Here is a 24,225-nt window from a genome sequence, read left to right as displayed (position 1 = left end):
AAAGAAACAAAAGAAATCCTATAGAAACAGTACAGGACCCATTACATCATCTTAAAGTTGAAATTTTCATTGTGCTTTTATGAAGAATCTGAAGGCACGAAGAAACTGGAGAAAAAAGAAACAAAAAAAAAAAGAAAAAAGAAAAAAATGCTAACCTTTCAAGGGTTTCTAGGCGATGAGATGAGACATTGAGACTTGAGAGGTAGCTTTGAATACGCTAAGGCGGCGAGACACCGGCGAGGCCGTCGGGAAACGGCGATGGAGGGTAGACGGAGGGAGAAACCATAAGTTCCCAAGTTGGGGTTTTTTCCGTGCGAGAGAGAACTCAGAGAAGTAGAGAAGTCGGTATTAGGGCAAGTTAAAAAATAGGAATTTGCTAGCCACCTTCGCAAAAGGGCTTGGTAGCTCATTCCTCTCTTAATTTCAGTGAGAATGTTATAACCACTTTCAGACTTCAATTTCACTGGGATTTCAATAACAGAGTTTGAACACTTTCTCTTAATTTGGTCCATCTGCTACTTCTCTTTCAGCCTAGATGTTTGACGAAATGTTACCACTTTTCCAAGTAAACAGGACATGCTCTGAGCAGATCTTGTCTTCTCAGAGTCTCTCCGCCCTCTTTTTTGCATACCAAGGACCAACCAGATCTCATAATCTCATCATTGTTATTGCCCCCAAGATCCATGAATTCTTTATTACTATATCCTACAGTTTGAACATTTCTTCTTACATTTCTGTTCATGACCAGACTCTCTCTCTCTCTCTCTCTCTCTCTCCGAGAAGGGTACACGTATATTTTCAATAAAAAATTAAGTGTACCTTTCTAAGTAACAAAGCTTGGAGTAGGCATTTTGTTGCCACACGAAATTTTGGTCACCATTGTCTCTTGTTAGCCTATAGGGTTCATCCCCTCATTTCGTCTTGCTGCCGTTAGCATTAAAAATTCTTCCACAAATTGAACCGATGTGATAATTCAAAGCCTATAGGCTAACAAGATGAGATCACTCATCTTTCTAGAAATTGTTTGAAAGTAAAATACAGATATATCTGTCGTTTGACAAATTCAAAGCCGTCTCTCACTATTCAACCTTTTTAACTTTGTTATTTGAATCATTGACTAATACCCATTCCACCCTACCTCTCTCTATTCAAAATCCGGCATTGCACAAACAGAGCAGAACAGAGATAAACATTGATGGGGTGGTTCCAATTCAATCGACAACCTCTAACATCACACCTTCTCTTCTTCCCCCTCCTCTTCTTCATGCCACAAACTTTGTTGTCCCAAGACGAGGAACGTTACACAGAATGCGCACCTACCCAATTCAACTGTGGAGTGCTCTACCAAATTAGTTATCCCTTTTGGGTCGATGGCCGATCCGTCAATTGCAGCTACCCAGCGTACAACCTCACTTGTGATGTCGATACCCTTGTCACGAAAATCGGGTCCGAGACATATGAGGTGAACGGGATCGATTACGAGAACCAGGTCCTAACAATTGTAGATAGGGATCTGATAGGGAAGTCCTGCCCTCTGCCATCTGATAACACCACTCTCGATTTCTCTCTCTTTCAATATAGCCCGGGAAGTCTCAATGTCACCTTATACTATAACTGTTCAAGCACAATTCAAAATGGCAATCCAGAGGGATTTAGATCAGTTACATGCTTTTCGAGCAATGGCAACTATGCTTACTATACGATATCAATTGTGCCTCTGGAAATTGCGAACTTGTTCAGAAATTGCAGACTTAGTGTCATTCCAATGTTGAGTACGGCTGTGGATCGCATTGTGGAAGATTCAGGGAGTCTGGTTGATGTCTTGGCGGAGGGTTTTAACGTGACTTGGAATGCAGGTGACCTGTGGTGTAACGAATGCGTCGGGTCTGGAGGACGCTGTGGTTATGACCCAACAGATCCTAATGCAATCCCCTGTTTTTGCAAAGACGGGCCACATCTTGGCTGGTGTTATGGGCCGGAGCTCGCAGCAGGTACGCCTTGCTTATGCCATTTACACTTACTTAAATTGGTGATCTTTGTGGGGGAGTTTTGTATGATACACATAGGAATTTGGGAACTAAAATTCACCAAAGAAAACGGGAATGAGTTTTATTTAGGGTCGGGTTGAACTCGGTTCAGGTTCGGGTTGGAAAAAAAGGTTCCTCAGGTCGGGTCGGGTTGAACCTCGTCAGGTTGGAAATTTGGTCCGGTAGGGTTAAGGTTGGAAAAAGGGTTCCTCGGTCGGGTTGAGGTGCAACCCCTAGTTTTGTTAGAGAGCAACCCAAATATCGTTGGTGGGGGTGGGGGGTTTGGAGGATAGGGTCGAGCGGAACTTGCACTCTTGCTTTCCTTGAGCAACCAAAGAGCAATTAGAGTTGTAGATAAGCTCCGTCTAGTTTCTTTAGAGGTAAAATGGGCGTAAATTTTTTTTTATTCCTGACTGAAATTTGTTTTGTGCCCATTTTATGCCAAACAAAATGGAGCTGCCTAAAGTAAACACCTAAAAACTGATGGAATTTATGGCATTTTCCATGGCTCCTCGGCAAGCGATGCAATTGAACCAAGCCTTAAAGATGAATAAAATGGGTGGAATTCTAGGAACTAGTGTGCGGATGTCATTCTTGAATGCTAATTAGGAAAAAATTTAAGAACCATTCAAAAAATATTAGGAAAATGTTAAAGTGCAAGGACAAAACAATGATTAAAAACATATTCTTTTTACCATGTGCAACCTCATTGTAATACACTTAGGTGCACGTACTAAAGGTATGGTGGGTCTCACCTTTGATTGACCTGAATAATCTACCCTATAGGCTGCATCTCCCATGACCCAAAAACACGCCAATCATCCAATCAAAGGTACTCTGATCTTGACAATCTTCACTATGCGTATAACATTGGTAGATATAGTCCTCAATCATCACATTTTTGCTAATGTCTTTGTACTAAGATTGATTCTTGGATGAATTGTAGTTTACTGTTGTCAGTAACAAACTAACGCAGGGGCGGGTAGCGGAAGTGAGAATATGGTTGAAGATAAGATTCTTGGTTGATTAGAGGGGATCAAGAAGTGTAGTTCAAGAATCAAGAATTGATAAGAAATAAAAAAAATTGATTAAGAGGTGAAGGGAATTTGTTGGTCGGATAAGAAATAGTGAGTTGAAGGGAAAAGTTATGGACTGTGAAAGTAGACTAAATGAAGGAGGGGTTTGGCTGGAACAAGGTGGATGGCATAAAGGCTAAAGATACTAGGGAATTATATGTGGGTGGCCTAAATAATAGTAGGAGAACAAGGGATAGAGGTGATCGGATAGGTGGGTAGGTGGAGAATTAACTAACAGTAAGGTTTTGGAATAGGCTTTGAAGGGTGGGGGTCGATTGGTGTTTGGGGGATGGGAGCAATAGAGTAAAAATAACAAGAGCAGAAGATGGCTCTTCTCTACCAAAGATTCAGACAGCAACACGGCAAAGCAGTTAGAAGGCAACAAATTTCAATCGATAAAAGCTATCTTTCCATTCCATATAATGATATTTATAGAGGAGATTGCCCCTTTGCATTACAATAGGAAACGTAGAAGCAAAACAAATCTAATCCCTAAAAACTCTCAAAACAAATTTACTTAAACTAATCAATTACTATCCTAGGCCTATTCAAACTCTTAATTTAATTAAGCTTCTAGAAAGCTTATCAACTTAATTAAAAGAATTCCAACTAAAATAAAACTTGTTTGTCATTATCCTTTCTTTCATCAGGGCTAGGCTTCATGTCAGACCGTTGATCTTTGCAATCTGGGCGATGCACCTGCATCACAAACCCATGAGGATCTTTTTAAATTTGTCATCCTTGGCTATCGATGCCTTAGTAATGTCCTACTGAACTGGAATATCCAGCACTCTCATTTACCATAGAATGGAATTGGCTTTTCCATTAAATTTGTCAATCTTGAGTTTCGAGATTGAGCTATTTGCTACTATTTCAGATAAATCATCACTCCATAAACTTGGAAAGCAAATAGTTGAATTTTGGCTCTGACTGTCCAATCTAAACAATCATTCTCTAGTTGTCTGCCCAAAGCAACATATGATCAATTGGTCATATCATGTCTAATCAGCTAGGTGATATTCTAATTAGCAAGACAGATAAAGCCGTACATGCTAAATGGTTTCACATATCCAAGGGAGTTTCGCTAGTTTTCTCTCCCAATTGAATCGAACCTCCTTCTATCGATCCAATCACCTACTGTTGGACAATTTCAAATATTTTAAATAGAAAAGTCAAAGATGCTTTTGCTTTGTGTTTAAAATTTGGAGGGAAGATTCAAATTAAAGTTCTCCCCCTCTTTTTTTGAAAACTAGAATCAATTGCATGAATGGGGACTTGAACCCAAGACCTTGATGTGTGTGTGAATGTTGTGCTCTCTAAACCAAGGCAAAATAAATAGTCCCACATAGGAGCTTGAAAGAAATTTTCTCATCCATATAAGATGGAGAGTTGGAGAAAGGCTTGAGCCTTCAATGGGCTTTAGAATTTGTTGGGTCTTGGGCTTTTAGAAGAGCATAAGCCCATGTGTAAAAAACACATACACGTGCGCGCGTGCCTCGCCTTGCCGGGCCGTGGCCGTAGCCCGTGGCCTTGGTTTTGATATGGACACACCACCTTAATTGCAAAGAACCGTTTAAAATCTCAACGGTCACAAAAATGACTGTTGGGAGAAAAAACGTTACTGGCCTTTAAGGGTGTGTTTTAATGGTGGCTTTACCCCACTTTCAGGTCTATTAAAGGGGACGAGACAGATTGTTTTGGACACAGAAATTACACAGACGTTTTTGCACATTCTGAAATTTATAACTCAAGGCTTTCTGAGCACAGTTCCGTTGGTGATTCTGGGTTGACCAGTCAGCGAGTGCACGTGGACTGGGGCCAATTTCGGCTGTTTTATCTTGGAGCCTCGGTTCGCAAATCCCGGTTGCACCGGTAGGGGGCGGATACGATTCTTAAGGAGAGTGACCAGTGGCACGACTCAGTCTTATTCTTTTCAATCTGATTTCCAAAGGGTTTTCAACCAAACAGATAAGTTCTATTTTATTTCTGGTTTCCGAACAGAAAGAGTTTTTTCATTTCAAGTTGCAGATTTTTTGGGTTTGAATAAACTATAGATCGTATCCATTATCTAATTTTTCCAACACCTACCTATCAAAAAAAATAAAAATCACCTCCTTAATCAAAACTAAACCACATGAGGACAGAACTCTACCTCTAGCTAGAATCTCCATCAAGCTTTTAAAAGTCTTTGTTCTCTATCGTTCTTCACCAACCACCGTTCTAGCCACGAGACTTTGATATTATGGCATTGTAATCCATCTACCATATTTTGATATGTATGGTGCAAACAAGATAGAAGTAGTAAAGAAATAAATTGTCATACACGTCGTTTGGCAATTTTACTGACATCCACGGTCTATTCAAAGAAAGATTCCACTATGATCAAGAACAAAAAGGATTACAATGATGTCCTTTTGATCAAAACCCAACTCGGACGTCCAAAATAGTTCCCATAGTCTTCTTTTGGAACCTCTCAGTCTTCTCTCATATTTTTCCACGTAGCTTTACACTCAATCTCTTGACCACACACTTCCATAAAATGTATAGTAACTTGTATGACTAAATTTTTTAAAGGTGTCAACGGATCCACTTCGGGTCGGATCCACCTATGTCACAGTCACGATCCATTCAAATTCCTTACAGGTCGGGTCGGAGTCGGATTGTTCTTCAGATCCTACTTTCCACGTCATGATCACGATCTATTTTAATTCGGACCGTCCATCGGAGTGTCCTATTATGCCCCACTAAGCTAAGTAAACAATTAATTTTTTAAAAAGAGATAGAATGGCAGTCTACTATTACTGTGTCTTTTTACATTTTCTTCAACCAAATTAAAAATTTATCTTTGTTTAATCTATGTGTATAATAATGCTTGTAAACAATAAAACTAATCAAAATTACATACACAAATATAATGTATAACTATTATCAAAGAATATGATGCATAAAGAACAAAGCCCCTCTCTTTTCCTTCGTGAAAGTATGAAATGAAGCGACTGAAATGAGTGAAATCGCATTCCATCCGATTCATTAAGTGATAAGAGAGGTTTTGACCAAAATACCGTTCATAGCACGGTTAGCAATAACAAAATTTGGAGGGTATTTTTGTAAACCATTTCGGATCGTGACTATCCAATGGGCATCTGTGGCGTGCCCATACACAATCCAAAATTCTTCGGATCTTAGATTTGATGATCCGAAATATGCCCATGGATCCTATTCATATGTTTAGATCCCGTTCATTAACGTTTAGATTCAGACGATCTATAGGACCGTCCGGATCCATTGACACCCCTACCTAAATATCTCTCTTTCCTAATCTAACTAGGAACTAATAAGAGATAACAGGCTGTATTAGCAACCATCCAAGACTTTCTCCCGTTCCTAATCCCATTATGACAGACTACAAGAAATCCATTCCTCGTGTGAAAACAAGACTCCAATCTCAACAAAGACAAATTCTGGGAAGAAGGTATTTTGGTTATTTCAAATTCCAAATAAAACTTCTTTCAAGAATTTCAAACAGGGTGGGCCCGATATTAGAAAGGGCACAGACATTTTGATTGGAGGTTTCGATAGACACATCTAAAGATTAGGCTTGACACCATCGTAGCTTGTCCTATGTAAATGATCCTTGCTACGTTAAGGATGTGCCACACAGCAAATTAACATCTCCCCATAAGACTGTATAAACATTTGGATTTGTGTATGTGTTCATAATTTAAGTTGACGGTCCCTTTCTGTGGGGGAGACCGTCTCTTTCGATGGGGGAAGAATTTTAGTGCCATCCATAGCATGTCCTACCATATAAACAATTTGGAATTTTGGATCATTAAACAAGTGGCCCCCACTTTTACCTATGCCAACTCATATCCTTCATAGGACTAGAAATTTAATTAAAAATTGCTATAAAGTCTTACTATTGTGAGGATATTTCCCTAGTAACTGGAAGTGTGAAGAATGAGTCGAGGTTGATTAATCCATGAAGAACGAGTGAAATACCACTTTCTCTGACAGCCCTTGTGCAGGACTCAACTCCTTCATTTCGATCCCCCGAACGCAACTTCTTCGCTTCGGCTCCTCTGGTCCTCCAGCTCAGCTCTGACGTCACTGCCATATCTGTTACCGATTTTAGGCCTAACACTTAAACTAATCAATTACTATCCTAGGCCTATTCAAACTCTTAATTTAATTAAGCTTCTAGAAAGCTTATCAACTTAATTAAAAGAATTCCAACTAAAATAAAACTTGTTTGTCATTATCTTTTCTTTCATCAGGGCCTAGGCTTCATGTCAGACCGTTGATCTTTGCAATCTGGGCGATGCACCTGCATCACAAACCCATGAGGATCTTTTTAAATTTGTCATCCTTGGCTATCGATGCCTTAGCGATGTCCTACTGAACTGGAATATCCAGCACTCTCATTTACCATAGAATGGAATTGGCTTTTCCATTAAATTTGTCAATCTTGAATTTCGAGATTGAGCTATTTGCTACTATTTCAGATAAATCATCACTCCATAAACTTGGAAAGCAAATAGTTGAATTTTGGCTCTGACTGTCCGATCTAAACAATCATTCTCTAGTTGTCTGCCCAAAGCAACATATGATCAATTGGTCATATCATGTCTAATCAGCTAGGTGATATTCTAATTAGCAAGACAGATAAAGCCGTACATGCTAAATGGTTTCACATATCCAAGGGAGTTTCGCTCGTTTTCTCTCCCATTTGAATCGAACCTCCTTCGATCGATCCAATCACCTCCGTAATCAAAACTAAACCACACAAGAACAGAACTCTACCTCTAGCTAGAATCACCATCAACCTTTTAGAAGTCTTTGTTCTCTATCATTCTTCACCAACCACCGTTCTAGCCACGAGACTTTGATATTATGGCACTGTAATCCATCTACCATATTTTGATCTATATGGTGCAAACAAGATAGAAATAGTAAAGAAATCACTTGTCATACACAATGAAACATAAATTCACGTCGTTTGGCAATATTACTGACATCCACGGTCTATTCAAAGAAAGATTCCACTATGATCAAGAACAAAAAGGATTACAATGATGTCCTTTTGATCAAAACCCAACTCGGACGTCCAAAACAGTTCCCATATTCTTCTTTTGGAACCTCTCAGTCTTCTCTCATATTTTTCCACGTAGCTTTACACTCAATCTCTTGACCACACACTTCCATAAAATGTATCGTAACTTGTATGACTAAATTTTTTAAAGGTGTCAGCGGATCCACTTCGGGTCGGATCCACCTATTTCACAGTCACGATCCATTCAAATTCCTTACCGGTCGGGTCGGATTCGGATTGTTCTTCAAATCCTACTTTCCACGTCATGATCACGATCCATTTTAATTCGGACTGTCCATCGGAGTGTCCTATTATGCCCCACTAAGCTAAGTAAACAATTAATTTTTTTCAAAAGAGATATAATGGCAGTCCATTATTACTGTGTCTCTATACATTTTCTTCAACCAAATTAAAAATTTATCTTTGTTTAATCTATGTGTATAATAATGCTTGTAAACAATAAAACTAATCAAAATTACATACACAAATATAATGTATAACTATCATCAAAGAATATGATGCATAAAGAACAAAACCCCTCTCTTTTCCTTCGTGAAAGTATGAAATGAAGAGACTGAAATGAGTGAAATCGCATTCCATCTGATTCATTAAGTGATAAGAGAGGTTTTGACCAAAATACCGCTCATAGCACGGTTAGCAATAACAAAATTTGGAGGGTATTTTTGTAAACCATTTCGGATCGTGACTATCCAATGAGCATTTGTGGCGTGCCCATACACAATCCAAAAATTTTCGGATCCTAGATTTGATGATCCGAAATATGCCCATGGATCCTATTCATATGTTTAGATCCCGTTCATTAACGTTCAGATTCGGACGATCCATAGGACCGTCCAGATCCATTGACACCCCCACCTAAATATCTCTCTTTCCTAATCTAACTAGGAACTAATAAGATATAACAGGCTGTATTAGCAACCATCCAAGACTTTCTCCCGTTCCTAATCCCATTATGACACACTACAAGAAATCCATTCCTCATGTGAAAACAAGACTCTAATCTCAACAAAGACAAATTCTGGGAAGAAGGTATTTTGGTTATTTCAAATTCCAAAATAATTTAAGTTGACGGTCCCTTTCTATGGGGGGAGACTGTCTCTTTCGATGGGGGAAGAATTTTAGTGCCATCCATAGCATGTCCTAGCATATAAACAATTTGGAATTTTGGATCATTAAACAACTGGCCCCCACTTTTACCTATGCTCACTCATATCCTTCAGAGGACTAGAAATTTAATTAAAAATTCCTATAAAGTCTTACTATTGTTAGGATATTTACCTAACAACTGTGAAGAATTAGTCGAGGTTGATTAATCCATGAAGAACGAGTGAAATACCACTTTCTCTAACCAAGAAAGAAGAAAATTCTTTATTTCATAAACAAATCTTGAACCGTACAAACAACCCTTGCATGTAGGTTTTATAAAGTCTCTTTTCCCAAAATAAATAAACTCCTTCTCCAAGTAAAACTCTAATTCCTAAATCTAATTGAACCCATATGCCTAAACAACTTACCAAGACTCAATAACCCAACCCTCTAAATTTAGTAACAAACATATAGCAACTAGGGATGTTCTGCAAACTATTTAGAAACTTGTAGACGTTTTGGAAATTTCCGAAAAGCTATGCCTTGCAGCCCCATCAATAACCACGTTTAGGCCCATCTGTGACACATGGACTTGATCAAATCTGTTGATCCTTCCAGTGAACAAAAAGTCCAACCCATTAGTTGGCATCTTGATCCGATGGCCCTAGCCTCTGGATCCATCTGGCCTTGTTTCTAGTTCCACCACAGGAAAGATAAACCGTTGATTTTGGCAGGGCCTTAATCTTACCAACACGTCCGTCTCATCATGTTGATTTCGGCCCTAATTTCATATATTGCCTGTGTGAGACCCATTAATACGGTAATCAGTCGCTTTTTCAGACTCAAATTTGAAAGCAAAAGAAGAAAGACTATTTGAGAGGGTGTCCATACCAATTCCGGTTCTGGTTTCTTTCTCGTGAAATCACTCCTACGCGTGCCCAAAACGCTTGTGAAAAGACTACGGACCCTGCATTTTCCTTCGCACTCAATTACTAGGAAGCTTGCAAACCAAACGTCATTCTTGGTCTTGTAGAAAATCCATACCTTGAAAGACTAGACTTTCACCACTAGTCTCATCCTACAAATCGGTCGTAACAGCTTAGTTGTAGAGAACCCAGAAAAATCCCAGTTGGGGGAGTCTTTCAAAATGCATCACTTGCACTTACTATGTTGCCTAGTCATCCTCTTCTTTGCGCCGATTTCTTTTTCCCGAGACGAGGAAATGACAGATAATAACAATTGCTGCGGAAGCATCACCTTTAACATTAGTTACCCTTTACACGTTGTCAATCCCACTACAAAATGCAGCCATCCTGGTTTTGAAAATACCTGCCAAGACAATCATCAGGAGAAAGAGATTAAGTTAAGGGCATACGTTGTGAAAGGGTTCGATCAAGAGAACTTGATCCTTAGGATTGTCGATAGGGATTTGGGGTCTAATGAGTGCCCTCGGCCTTCGGATAACATTGATGTCTCATTATTTGATTATGCTGTTGGTCAGCTGAGTATCATTTTCTATAACTGCTTCAGACCCATTCAAATTTCAGATATCAACCAAGTTCCTTGCCTTAAAAATAAACCCAATCATACTTACTTTATGTTCGATCCAACCTATAAGGACACGCCTATTGAATTGAGGCCTACTTGCCAAGCTATTGTGGCTTCCATTCGTATTCCTAGAAAGGCTGTGGATCTCATGATGCTCAACGAATCGAGTGTTGGCTATGTTCTAAAGGAGGATTTCTATTTGACGTGCAAATTCGGCACTGGAGAGTTCTGCCCTCCTAACCCAGGTTTTACTCATGAAAGCCCCACCTGTTTCTGCAGCCACAAGACACATATCTTCTCCTCGTGCCCAACCAATGTGAATCAACCAATGGCTCCAAAAGCTTCCGGTATGCTACTTTTTCTTGTGCCCCACATAATTCATAAGCCTGCTAGGTGCTAGTGTTACTTGCTTATAGTAAATGGAAATTGCTAAGTAGACACTTATTGGGCTCCATTCGTGCCTCGTGTACATGATGGGATCACGTTGGTAGATCCGAACGGTGGTCAAGTCTGGTCGAATAGAGTTGACAACACCTTGATTGATTAGATGATCTAAGATCCACCATCAGAAAGATAAACCATTGATTTTGACAGGGCCTTAGTCTGAGGACCATGTCGGTCTTATCGTGTTATTGACGGCCCTAAATTCACATGTTGCCTGTGTGGGACCCCCATTTTTGAGACTACAAATTTGAAAGCAAAACAAGAAAGACTAGTTGAGATGGTGCCAATACTAATTCCGGTGTACTGATTTCTTTCTCGTGAAATCACTCACTCCTACGTGTGCCATACGGCGTGTGGAAAGAGTACCAAGCCGTGCATTTCATGGTGTTGAGTGCCTCAGCAGTTAACATTTCTGCAATTTCTCAGAAGCTTGGTCTTATAGAAAATCCATACCTTGAGAAGACTAGACTTAGACTAGTCTCGTCCCTTAAGTCTTCCATTTCTTTCCTTTAAATTACTAAATACCTTAACATCTCTCCTGCAAATCGGTTGAAATAGCCTACTGGTAAAGAACCCTGAAAAATCCCAGTTGGGGAGTCTCTCAAAATGCATCAGTTGCTCTTGCAATCATCTCTTCTCTTCCTCTTCTTTGCTCCAATTTCTTTTTCCCAAGACGAGTGTGGCCCTTCCCAGTCCCCCTGTGGAGGCATCACCCTCAACATTAGTTACCCTTTCCACTTTAATAGCCCTGAAAGTTGCATCTATCCTGATTTTGAAATTACCTGCAATGACAATCTTCCCCAGATAAAGATTGGGTCGAGGGCATACGTGGTGAAGAACATCGATTACGAGAAATCCATCCTAACTATTGTCGATAGGGAATTTGTGTCGAACCCGTGCCCTCTGCCTTCTAATAACATCACCCTCAATTCCTCATTACTTGATTATACTTCTGGTAACCAGAGTATCATCTTCTATAATTGCTCCAGCGAGATTCAAATCACTGAGGAGGACTTCCACCTAGTTCCTTACTTCGCAACAACAGGCAATTATGCTTACTTTACCACCGATGAAATCTATATGAAAAGGCCTCTTGAATTGTTTAGTAATTGTCGAGCTAGTGTTGTTTCGGCTACGAAAGAGAAAGTGAATTACCTGCGGGGATATCCAGAGCGTGTTGGAGATGTTCTCCAGGAGGGTTTCAATTTGACGTGGGAATCTGGGCTGTGTGGCCCTTGCCACGGCACCTGCGATCCTAACACAGATCAACGCCCCACTTGTTTATGCAGCAGCAACCAAACACATCTCTTCCTCCCGTGCCGAACCGGTATGATACTTTTCTTGTTCCCCACTTAATTCCTAACTCAGCTACTGTTTCTTGCTCATGGTAAATGGACAAAACCCTAAGAAGCAGGGGTTTTTTTAGCCTTCTTCAGTTCTTCCTAACAGACACTTCTTGGGTTCCATTTGTGCCTCGTGTACATGATCGGATCAGGAACAGTGATCGAGAGTCTTGTCAAATAGAGTTGAGAACACCTTGATTAGATGCGCCTAGATCCTTGATCCATGAAACCCCCGTTTAGGCCGGTTCGTTTTTGGATTTAGAATCGATTGTGAGTCCAAAACTGATAATTGGACTCAAAGAAAGAGGATACAGCCAAGTGGAGGTGCCCCTAAGGCAACTGAGGGCATAAGATCAACACTAATCAGTTTTGAACTCGCAATCCGTTCTCAAAAATCCAAAACAAACAGGCCCATACTGTTTTTACCAAGAAAAGCTATGGCCCTTTTCGTTTTTGAATTTCACAACCCATTGTGAGTCCCAAACCGATTTTTCAGTAGTTTTAGAATTTGAAAACCCATTGTGAATCCAAAACAATAGCTTTGATACCTTGTGAAACAACCAATTAGTCAAAAAGCTTGAGTTGTTAGAGCTCGCGATATTCAATTATTTATACTATAATAGCTTTTGTATTCTTTTTTTTTAGGTAATTTGGGATTAGGCAGAACCCCACCAGATATTGAAAGAGAAAAGAGAGATACAAGCGAAGGTAAGGAACCCAGCGGAGTCCTCAACAATAATTACATCCATGTCTTGTATTCCTTTATCTTACGCGTGGGATATCGGTTGTGAATTGGACTAGTCAAATGACATTTTACAAGAGCATCTTGCCTTGATTTCACACCTATGTCCCCTACGTGGGACCAAAAGATTTCCTGTTACCATTGATTTATCATTGCACCCAACATTTTATGAACTCGCCTTGAACTTGCGGTAGACACGAGTAAGGAATAAAAGAAAAATACAGTAAGACCCACATAATTGGAATCAATTGTTAGGCCCCAATGTGGATAAGTAGGCGTCGCCGTGTCCAAAAACTCTTCAGCATAGGATGATCGTTACCGTCAGATTCGTAGTGGTATAAATTGGACAGCACGGTATAGAAACCTCAGCAGATCGAAGTGTTATTTAGGGTTTTAAAATTCGGAGGTAATATCTCCATTTTGCTTGTTATTAATTTAATTTCTCCCTTACTTTTCAATCATTTTGGGTTTTAAAATTGGGATATAATAAATGTTGATGCCGAGATCTGGACTTGAGCCTCGAGCAATAGATGGAGATGAGCTCAGCCGATAAAGATGGCTGCAGGCACAACAAAAATACGTTAGAAGTACCGGAGGTAGGGCTCCTGGGGAACCCTCCAACACGGACTCCTGAGGAACCCTTCAACGTTCAAGCCAAATCACAGCTCAAAAAGGGAATCAGAGCTAAAAAAAAAGTAGAGTATCGATGTGACTTTAAGTGAATAGATGCCTACCATGGATAGAGTTCCTTTTTATAGATGAAGAGTCTTAGGAGGTTTTGGCAACTCACCTGGATTGACAACTTTCTCATTGGGCAACTTTCCTAAAAGCCAGGCTTCCATTATTATCTTTAGAGCCAGCAAGGTTGCTTGTTTAAAAGGCAGTTGCTAAAATTGGGGCCGGAGGAGGAGGTGTGGAATGCCTTCCTACCCTTGGCTCCCATTTTGAGCGTCTGCAGTTTCCCAATAGATTCGTGCCACGTGGCACTCTCAGAGGTGGTTTGATTTTTACCCTAACTTATTGGCCCCACTTCCTCCGGTCGTTTCGGGCGGAGGAAGTAGTCTTTTTGGTTTGTTGGATTAACATTTCTCGTTGTGGCTCATCAAATTTTGCTAATGTTCGCCCTCGTGGTGGATTGAGTCACCAGATGTCTAAGAATTCATTCTTAAGTCTCCGTCCAGTTTTATTCTTTGCTTGACCATCTTGAGACTACGTTCGGTTTAATCTTTGATTGACCACCTCGGCTGGTTTTGGTCAAGCTGTGGTATTTGCTTGGTTATCCTAGGTGCAGCCTAGTGCTGCCTTGTCCAGGGATAATGGTGGCGGTTTCTCCCAGGTTCCTCGGCTTTGATATGTTCATGACTTTTATAGGGAGTTCCGTTAACTGGCGATCCTTCCTCGAGTAGTCGGTATATGTGGCGAGCAGAGGCCTTCCTGAGCTAGACGTTCGAATCAGTTTCATTTGCATATGAGCTAATTCAATCGTCGCATGGCTGATTCAGTTTGCTCGAGCCATTTTCAGGTTTGACGCAGATTTCAAATTGCTCATGGCGAGACATCACGACGATTACCTTAAAATTCCAATGATCGGGTTGGCCGCCATAAATGGCCTACCGTTTCTAGGTAAAGGTGGTGATCCCTTACGTGTCGCGAGTGAGCTAATGGGAGGATGCCACATGTCCATCGACAGCCCGAAATGCGAGAAGACGTGGCGTTTCACATGCATCATAAGGCGGTGTGCCTCTATATATAGGAGGGAGCTCTTCATTTTCTCTTCATTTTCAAAATCATCTACCTTGGATAGCTCGAGAGTCCCTGATCGGCGTGCGAAAGTTTGGGTGAGCTTGAGTGTGGTCAACTTCGGTTTCTTGCCCTCCTAATTTGGTCTTCTAGGATCGTGCACTCCGCAATGAAATCTGCGGAGACATGTGACTTAATCGATGGTCGGGGTTTATAGCGGATATCAAATTCTCCAAGCTCCACCAACTAGTTAACTTGTCGTTCTTACTTGATGGGCTTTGGAGGATCTTACGGAGCGGTTGCTCGGTCGGAACATTGATGACATGGTCCTGGACGTAAGACCTCAGTTTTTGAGCTATGGTCACAACCGCATAGGAGAACGTCTTGATCTTCTAACACCTCATCTCGGCATAATGGTGCACCTGACTAGAATAGTAGATCATCCTCACGATTTTCACTTCTCGCACTAGCACCACACTTACAACCATCGAACTGGGTTCATAAGAAGCGGCGATGAGCCGAGACAACGCTTGAGTTGTTTGAAGGAGCTTTTGCACTCCTCCGTCCATAGGAACTCTTTTAGGTTCCTCAGCACCTTGAAGAACGGTAGGCATTTTTCGACGGATCTTGGCATGAACCTGCTCAGTGCGGTGATCTGTCCAGTGGGTGTGTGAACCTCGTTGATGATCCGTGGCGGCATCATATCGAGGACAACATTGATTTTCTCCATGTTAGCATCTATTCCTCTTTGATTGACCATGAAGCCGAAAAACTTTTCGGATGTCACCCTGAACGCACACTTAGTCAGGTTCAGCTTCATCTGAAATTTGCGTAGAATGGCGAAGGTCTCGCTTAGGTCTGCAATGTGTTGGTCGGCCTTCTTGCTCTTGACAACCATATCATTGACGTATACTTTCATGTTCCGGCAAATCTGTTCCTTGAAAAACTTTTTGACGAGCCTCTAGTAGGACGCTCATGCATTTTTCGGATGAAAGGGCATGACTCAATAGCTACGCGAGCCCTGTTCGATGATGAAGGGACATCTTCAGGATGCCAAGCTCATGTTAGATCAAGCAAAGGTTGCTTGAAGCATTACACCCTAGGTATCTAGTTTGGAATACCTAGTTTGTAATGCTTCAAGCAACCTTTGCTTGATCTAACAATCTTGAAGCAGTACACCGTAGGTCTCTAGTTTGGAATACCTAGTTTGTAATGCTTCAAGCAACCTTTGCTTGATCTAACAATCTTGAAGCATTACATCCTAGGTATCTAGTTTGGAATACCTAGTATGTTGCCTACAGCCCCTATATATAAGATACACTAGGGTTGTGATTGGTTAATAGACTATAGCCCATGTAAGCCCACTACATCGGTCCATTATCTTATTGGGCTTATATTAGAATATAATAGAGTTATATTATATACCCAACAATTTTCTCCTATGTTCTACATATAGCACAATCCAATAGATAGATAATGTAATGTCCAAACAAAATTTTGAATAATTCATATCACCATATCAAAAAAGATCCGTAATCCAACTGAAAACAAGAATACTTTTAAAAATAATCAAGAGTTTTAGAAATAATCTAAAGTCAAACAAAAGCATGTAAGTGCATTATTTATTCAGTTGAAAAGAAAATAATAGTTCTCATTGCTCTATAACGATTCACTCATCAAGTAAGTCATCATCATCAAAATCCAAATCGAGGCAAGCTCCTCCATTTTCGCTAATTCCAGTAAATTATCAAATATGAATTTCATGAAAATGAATCCAATCATTTGTGTAAAATACTAAAGTATCTAGTTCTACCAGAAGAAGAACTTAGTACAATATCATATTGGCTGAAAAACAAAATCACTCTCAATAAGCATAATTGTCAAGTTTCAATACAAGAACAAGACCTAAATAGTTTCTTTTGCAAAGAACCATTCCATGTTTTCATTTGGAATGTTACAGTCATCTTATCTAAATTCGAGTTAAGTTGTAACATCAAGTTTGGAATAAAACAACTTTCCTAAAAAGGACATGTCATCAAATGTGGAATGACATAAAACAACTGTAAACATCATTGAAATATATCAAGTGCTTATCTTGGCCAAAAGAGAGAGATTTAAAAATTCAAAATAACATGGATGTAGGTTAACCCCATCTCTCCCACGGTTTTGAATATTCGATCTTTGTTTAGTCCATTTGTAAGAGCATCAACCATATTATCCTTCGATCGCACATCAACCAAAGTGATAATACCTTATTTTATATGATAATTCAACATGACATGTTTCAGCCTGAGATGTCTTCTCTTACCATTAAAGAGTGAGCTCTTTACAATCGTAATTGTAGCTTGATTATCACAGAACAAGCTTAAAGAATTAATCTTTAAACGGGCCAGTAGAATGTCTATGATCAGATCTCTTATCCATGCTGCTTCATCTCCCACAGAAGCTAGAGCATTAAGTTCCGATTCCATAGATGATAGAACAATGCAAGTCTGTCTCTTTGACTTCCACGCAACAGCTGCTATGTAGATTTACTGTCTCCTAATTCTGAGACAGGCATTCCATCCAGTGTAAATATATAACCACTAGTAGATTTACTGTCTCATAATTTTGAGCTCCATGATGCATCAGAATATCCTTCCAGGATAGGAGGATGGCCACTATAACATAGAGCATAATGTAGAGTACCCTTAAGATATCTCATCAGCCTCATAAGGGCATCCCAGTGCTCATGGCCAGGATTACTAGTGAAACGACTTAGCATGTTTACCGTAAAGGTTATGTCTGGTCTAGTGCAACTCATCGCATATATGAGACTATCAATCAGTTTAGAATAATCCAACTGATTCACGCTGGCTCCTTCATCAGGTCTCAGCCTTTTGGTATAATCAAATGGTGTCTAAATCAGTTTACACTCACTGTATCCCCATGTAGAAAGTAGTCTCTCAAGATAATGGGCTTGGCTAAGAGTTATTCCTTGCCTATCAAAACTTACTTTCATCCCAAGAATAATGTCTACCACAGCAAAATCTTTTATGTCGAATTCTTTAGCCAGCATTGATTTCACGTCACTCACTACAGAGAGATCGGAACCAAGAATCAACATGTCGTCTACATACAACCTTATTCGACACAGAACAAAAGTAAAGGCACTTATCTGAGTAACTAGTCTGAAAACCAAAGCTCTTTACTGCCTTGTCGAATTTTTAATGCCACATTTTAAGTGCTTGTTTAATACTATACAAAGATTTGTTTAACTTACAAACTTTGTTCTCAAAACCTTCCATGACAAACCCTTCCGGTTGGTTCATGTAGATTTCCTCTGTGATGTTTCAATTAAGGAAAGCTGTCTTTACATCAATTTGATGCACAACATATTGCTCAATAGATGTCAAAGCAAGAAGAATTCTTATCGTAGACAAATAACATACCGGTAAGTAAATATCAGAGTAGTCTATCCCACCTACTTCAGTATAGTCCTTAACTACTAAACGTGCTTTATACCGAGCTATGGATTTGTCAGGATTAAGTTTCTTCTTTAAAATCCATTGACAACCTACAGTCTTAGCCTCTTTTGGCAAATTGACTAGCTGTCATGTTTGATTGTATAACAGAGAGCTCATTTCATCATCAATGGCTTCTGCCTATAACAAAAAGTCCCTAGATCTCATCGCTTCCTTATACGTCGATGGTTCATTCTCTAAATGGTAGGTCACAAAGTCCCCACCAAAGTTTTTGGGTACTCGATCTCTTGTAGATACTCTTAAAGGTTCTGATTCAGAAGTCAGTGTGGGACACGAGTGTCAGAAATATTCTGTTCAGACTCTACATGTGATTCTGTAACCATCTCTGTATCGCCTGGTATGGTCAAACAATCTTGTACACTAGGTATCTAGTTTGGAATACCTAGTTTGTAATGCTTCAAGCAACCTTTGCTTGATCTAACAATCTTAAAGCATTACACCCTAGGTATCTAGTTTGGAATACCTAGTTTGTTGCCTCCAGCCCCTATATATAGAGATACACTAGGGTTATTGACTGGTTAATGGACTCCAGCCCATGTAGGCCCACTTATCTTATTGGACATATATTAGAACATAATAAGGTTATATTATATACCCAACAGCTCATACACCTGATTTAATTGTAGCATGAGAAGGCGTCCATAAAACTAAGAAGCTCGTGCCCCGAGGTGGCATCGATCAAAAGGTTGATTAGGGAAAGCGGGTAGCAGCCCTTCAAGCATGCTCCATTTCTCATTCGGTTTCTTCACCATAACAATCGAGCCACTTAGAATAATAAATCTCTCCTATGAACCCGGCTCGGAGGAACTTGTCGACCTCTTTAATATGTTACAATTTTATGGGGCTAAGTTCTGCTTCTTCTACCTGATGGGCTTGTAGTCCGGGTTGACGTTTAGCTTGTGCGTGGTCACCTTGGCAGATATTTTGGGCATGTCGACCATTGACCAAGCGAAGATGTTAGTGTTGGCCCTTAAGAAGCTGACCTAATAGGCCTGGAGGTCATCCTAAAGGAGTAATCCGATCCGGACGACCCGGACCACATCCCCTTCAAATAGAGGCATGCCAGTTAGGTCTTTGGTGGGCTCTCCTCTGACAATTTGAGCCTCATCCATCAGGTTGGGTGTTTCAATGGGCAGAGCATCCTTGATACAGTTCCTCCCTTTTTGGGTTAGGGGTCCTTTTATAGATGGAGAGTCCTACTCGGTTTTGGCAACTTTCCTAAAAGCCCGGCTTCCATTCTTATCTTCGATGCCAGCAATGTTGCTAGTTTGAAAGGCAGTTGCTAAAATTAGGGCCCGAGGAGGAGGTGTTGAATGACCTTACTACTCCGGGCTATCTTTTTTAGCATCTGGGTTTCCAAATAGCATCTGGGTTTGGAAAATAGATCCTCATACTAAATGACTACATAGGTTAACCGAAACATCAAATATGGTTGTGGAGGTAACATTTCCCACTTACACATCCGTGGTTTGTTTATGTGACACACCACAGCAATTCAGAGGTTCAATTTTCCTATGCCAAATTAACTGGCGTGAACAGACCATCACATCTGATGTGTGCCATCCTTTTTTGTCCCAGAAGTAGCTCGGTAATTGATACGTCCACCCTTTTCTAGCTTGTACAATACAACTCTTCTATTCTGTCACGTCTTAATCTAACCGCACTTCCATCCTTCTTTTCAAAAGTTGTGAAAGTTGTACAAAGTTTAGTAGAAAAGAATATAATTTCTCGCCTACTTTCTCTAATGAGAATTATTCTAACATTCACACTGCCTATAAGTTTAGACTTTTTAAAACCAATGACCAGGTACTAAAACAAACACCCACCGAACCCCCACCCATTTTACCCACTCCCAAACATTTCTCCTCTCTCCTCCAAACCATCTTCTTCTTTTCCAATGTCTCCACCTCATCTCCTCCTCCTCCTCCTCCTCTTCACATCTTCCCGTGCCGACCCAATTGAATACCATGACTGCACCTCCTCGTTCATCTGCGGTGATAACATCAACATCAGCTACCCTTTCTCGCACATCGCTGGAGGGGATCAATACTGCGGCTACCCAAACTTCGGCCTCTCCTGCTACAATCAACGAACTGTTCTTCGTCTCGCCTACGCCGAATACTACGTCGAAGATATTAATTACAATGAACAGACCATCAACCTCGTCGACATCGAGTTGAGGCAGAGCACATGCCCAAGGGCACGTAATAACGTCACACTCGAAAACACCCCGTTGTCCTTATACAGCGAGGTGGACCTGAATTTCACCTTATTCTTCAACTGCTCTTCTTCACCTTTCTCGACCGCATATTCCCTTTCCTGTTTGAGGAGCGGAACTCGACAATCGTATATCGCTATGAATACTGGGGGTTTGAATTGGAGTGGGTTCTGCGAGGAGAGCGTGGTGGTTCCGGTGATCGATACAGCGTGGAATGATTCGGTAGAATTCGGGAATTACAGCAATTTGTTAGAGCAGGGGTTTCAGTTGAAGTGGAGTTCTTTTACTGATTGTGGGGCTTGCGAAGCGTCTCAAGGGTATTGTGGATATAATACCACCTTGGATTTCTTTTGCATATGCGAGGATGGAACTTATCCCAGAACTTGTCCCTCCGGTAAGTTTTCCGGTTTCCTTCCTTATTTTCTTTCTGCATTATGAAAATGGATGAATTTACGGTCAAACGCTCATCAGAAAAAAGAACGGCCTCTTGGTTGGTTACCACACGGTGGGACCCACAGTACTGAAGTCCACTGTGTTTGGTGAGTGTGGGCCCGGCTTTACCTAGGCCAACAAAAGGGTGAGTCTTTTTTTTTTCTGCTTGAGGTCTTATTTTTCTAGAAAAACGATTTGAATAGTAGGAGATGCTTCTCTCCAAGTTGTCCCAAACAACCCTTTCAATCTTGCGTTATTCAACTAATTAGGCCGTTCATTTTGTCAAACACATAGGGGCATATTTGTCATTAAAACATAATGATGGAGTTAGGTATCTGGCATGATGGGAGGTCTGATTAGAAGCTTCTTACCAGACTTATCTACCTACCAATGGTTTTGGTTCATTTCAGTTTTCTCCGAGGGAGATTATTATATATTCAAGGCAAATGATATCTCCAACCCACTTTTCTACGCTCCTATCTCTCGTGTTTCTCTGTTTCTAAATATGGCTTTATCTTCCACGATTAACAATGAAGACCGACCTCATTAAAGACCAGCAGAATCTGTTCTTATTTGCAAATATTTGAAAATGGAACGTTATCGTCACTTTAAGAACTCTTGACTACAATACTAATTTCATTCAAGAATACATGCAACTGAGACTACATGAATCATAGTTTCAAAACTCCTGTGTCATAATCTATGACTCACGTTGATTCTCACCCTGGCCACATTGTTGTCCGACTCCGTGTGAGTTATGATTACATCAACTGAGTACTCAATCTTGAAGCGCTGAGTCGATTAGGATTTGCTTTGTCGGCATTATGACCTCATTCACGTTCCGAAACACTAAATTATGCATATAAGTTTATAAGCAAATAATTTTTAGTGTAAAGAGACTAATGTTCTGTTTGCGGGTCTTTCACACCATGTCACTACATTAGAACTCGTCAATATGGTTGATGTGTTGAGTATGCCCCTTATTATTATTATTCTGGCTAGTTAGTATCAGGGCTCAACCCTTTATATACTATCATAATCGGATACTTTTGTAGGTTACAATACTAATTCTCGTACCTGAATATTCTGATTTTTCATAAATACATCTGTTGGTTGAAATAACTATAATGTTTGAAACATATGTGCCAGTAGTCACGCCAATTGAATTAGCAATGTCTCTTGAATTAGCAAGTCGAAATGTGTAACCACGTTTATCTATTTTTGCATCACGTTTCCACTTATAAAAGAGTTCAATTTACTTAATGTTGCTTTAGTTTAGGATTTTGAGTAGTTTGAGTCCATGTGGATATAGAAATTTAGTTCAATTAGGAATGGATAGTTGAGTCATAGTTGTAAAGTGTTGAAAATTTATTATAAAAATCACGTCCACGGGTTATTTGGATGATTTTAACACTTTAATTTTGATGAATATCAATGAAAGAAGACATTTCTTCTTTGTTTTGCTTCATTCTTCGTGGATTCGTAGAACGCCCTTCGTCGATTTGAAGGTTTATCCGATCGCTATCGACGTTGTTCAACTCTGACTCGTTCTACACGCTTCTGGCTATACGAGGTGGTATAAAAGCCCTTCTATGCTCCATGGCTTCCCACGAAGAACGAGAAAATCAATCGACCATGACGATAGAGATGTTCAATGATCTATAGGCTACCGTTAATCAAATAGCGGAACACTTGGCATGGTTAAATCTTATCGAGCGCGAGCAACCCCATATCGACGGCGATGATCGACGGCGGCATGCTCAAGATCTACATCGAGTTTCACGCCCCAACCCTAGAGTTACATATTTTCCCAACAATGATTACCATCTAAGGTATGCCCTTGGTTGCGCTCTGCAGCCCGTGGCTCGTGATCGCAATTATCATATTAAGGTGGATTTGCCCGAGTTTAATGGCTAACTTCACATTGAAGATTTTTTTTGATTGGATTGTCGCAGTTGAGAGATTTTTTGAGTACCTGAAAGTACCTGAGGAGAATGAGACAAAACTTGTGACTATCAAACTTAAGGGAGGAGCTTCGGCATGGTGGGACCAACTCCAACTCTCTCATACAAGGATGGGAAGAAAAATATCAATCTGGACGTGGGCATGGATGCATCAAATCCTTCGTGAGAGATTTCTTCCTATTGATTATGATCATGTATTCTTTCAACAATACCAAAATTGCCGCCAATGTAGTAAATCAATGCGGGATTACACCGAAGAGTTTTACCAGCTACCATCTAGGAATGATATTGCGGATACTGAGATACAATGTGTAGTGGGCTACATCGATGGTCTTTGTTAGAAAATCTATGATCAAGTAACCCTTCATCTGGGTTAGACACTATTTGAACCCATGAAGATAGTAGAACGAGTTGAGACAATGATCAACCGTCCATCCCAGAGGAATTTTTATGTGAGTCAAGCCGCAGTAGAGACATCGCCGACGGCGATTCCAACAACAAAAGAGGAGGAGGTTCACAATCCTCTTGTTGGGGCAAGCAAACCCGCCCAGGCTTCCCAACACAAGGAAGAGGATGCAGATGTGTTGCTTCTACTACGGCAATGACCCTCTCACTGCTTGATCCGTACAAGTCCCAGTTCGAGCAGCAGATTGTATGCTACAAATGCAACCAATTGTGCAACAAATCCAATCAGTGTCCCCATGGTGGCAGGCGTACGACCAATCTAGCTGTTGGTGACAAGCATGAAGATGATGATCCGAAGCAGTGTGAAGTAGAGGAGCATAAAGAGGAGCAAAATACAGAACACGACCTCATCCCTACCATTTGTGATCCCGGACAACCCTTGGTGATTCGTCGTGTTATGTGCACATCAAAAGTAGAGGAGAACGCTAAAGCATCTCAAGTGGATGGGCAATCGTGTTTGATGACAAAGGAATTCCTAGTCAAATCCAAGAAGAAGAAGAATC

General features: G+C 40.4%; 1 protein-coding gene and 1 long non-coding RNA gene across 7 annotated transcripts in view; one reads left to right on the top strand and one right to left on the bottom strand.

The window, feature by feature from the left end:
* Positions 1–24,225, top strand: part of LOC143884776 (LEAF RUST 10 DISEASE-RESISTANCE LOCUS RECEPTOR-LIKE PROTEIN KINASE-like 1.2) — a 52,753-nt gene that overhangs the window by 4,704 nt on the left and 23,824 nt on the right. The window contains exons 1-2 of one of the 6 annotated variants that reach the window (XM_077388551.1): positions 11,629–12,621; positions 13,283–13,345. The exons of 1 other annotated variant lie outside the window; for it this stretch is intronic. In XM_077388551.1, coding sequence (XP_077244666.1) covers positions 11,901–12,621; positions 13,283–13,345 — 784 coding nt within the window. In that variant the 5' untranslated portion in view covers positions 11,629–11,900. Of the gene's footprint in view, positions 1–11,618; positions 12,622–13,282; positions 13,346–20,461; positions 21,256–24,225 lie in introns of those variants that run through there. 4 more of the 6 variants (XM_077388549.1, XM_077388558.1, XM_077388554.1 and 1 more) reach the window with 4 other exon arrangements.
* LOC143884777 (uncharacterized) lies at positions 9,568–13,193 on the bottom strand. The gene is made up of 3 exons (XR_013253069.1): positions 10,347–13,193; positions 10,194–10,269; positions 9,568–10,100 (listed from the first exon to the last, which is right to left on the bottom strand). It is a non-coding gene; the product is annotated as an uncharacterized LOC143884777 (long non-coding RNA).

This window comes from Tasmannia lanceolata, unplaced genomic scaffold (genome assembly GCF_043159265.1).
Source record: "Tasmannia lanceolata isolate RefF3 unplaced genomic scaffold, GAP_Taslan_0.1 ptg000008l, whole genome shotgun sequence".
Classification (NCBI taxonomy): Eukaryota; Viridiplantae; Streptophyta; class Magnoliopsida; order Canellales; family Winteraceae; genus Tasmannia; species Tasmannia lanceolata.
This window is presented reverse-complemented; position numbering and strand designations above follow the sequence as displayed.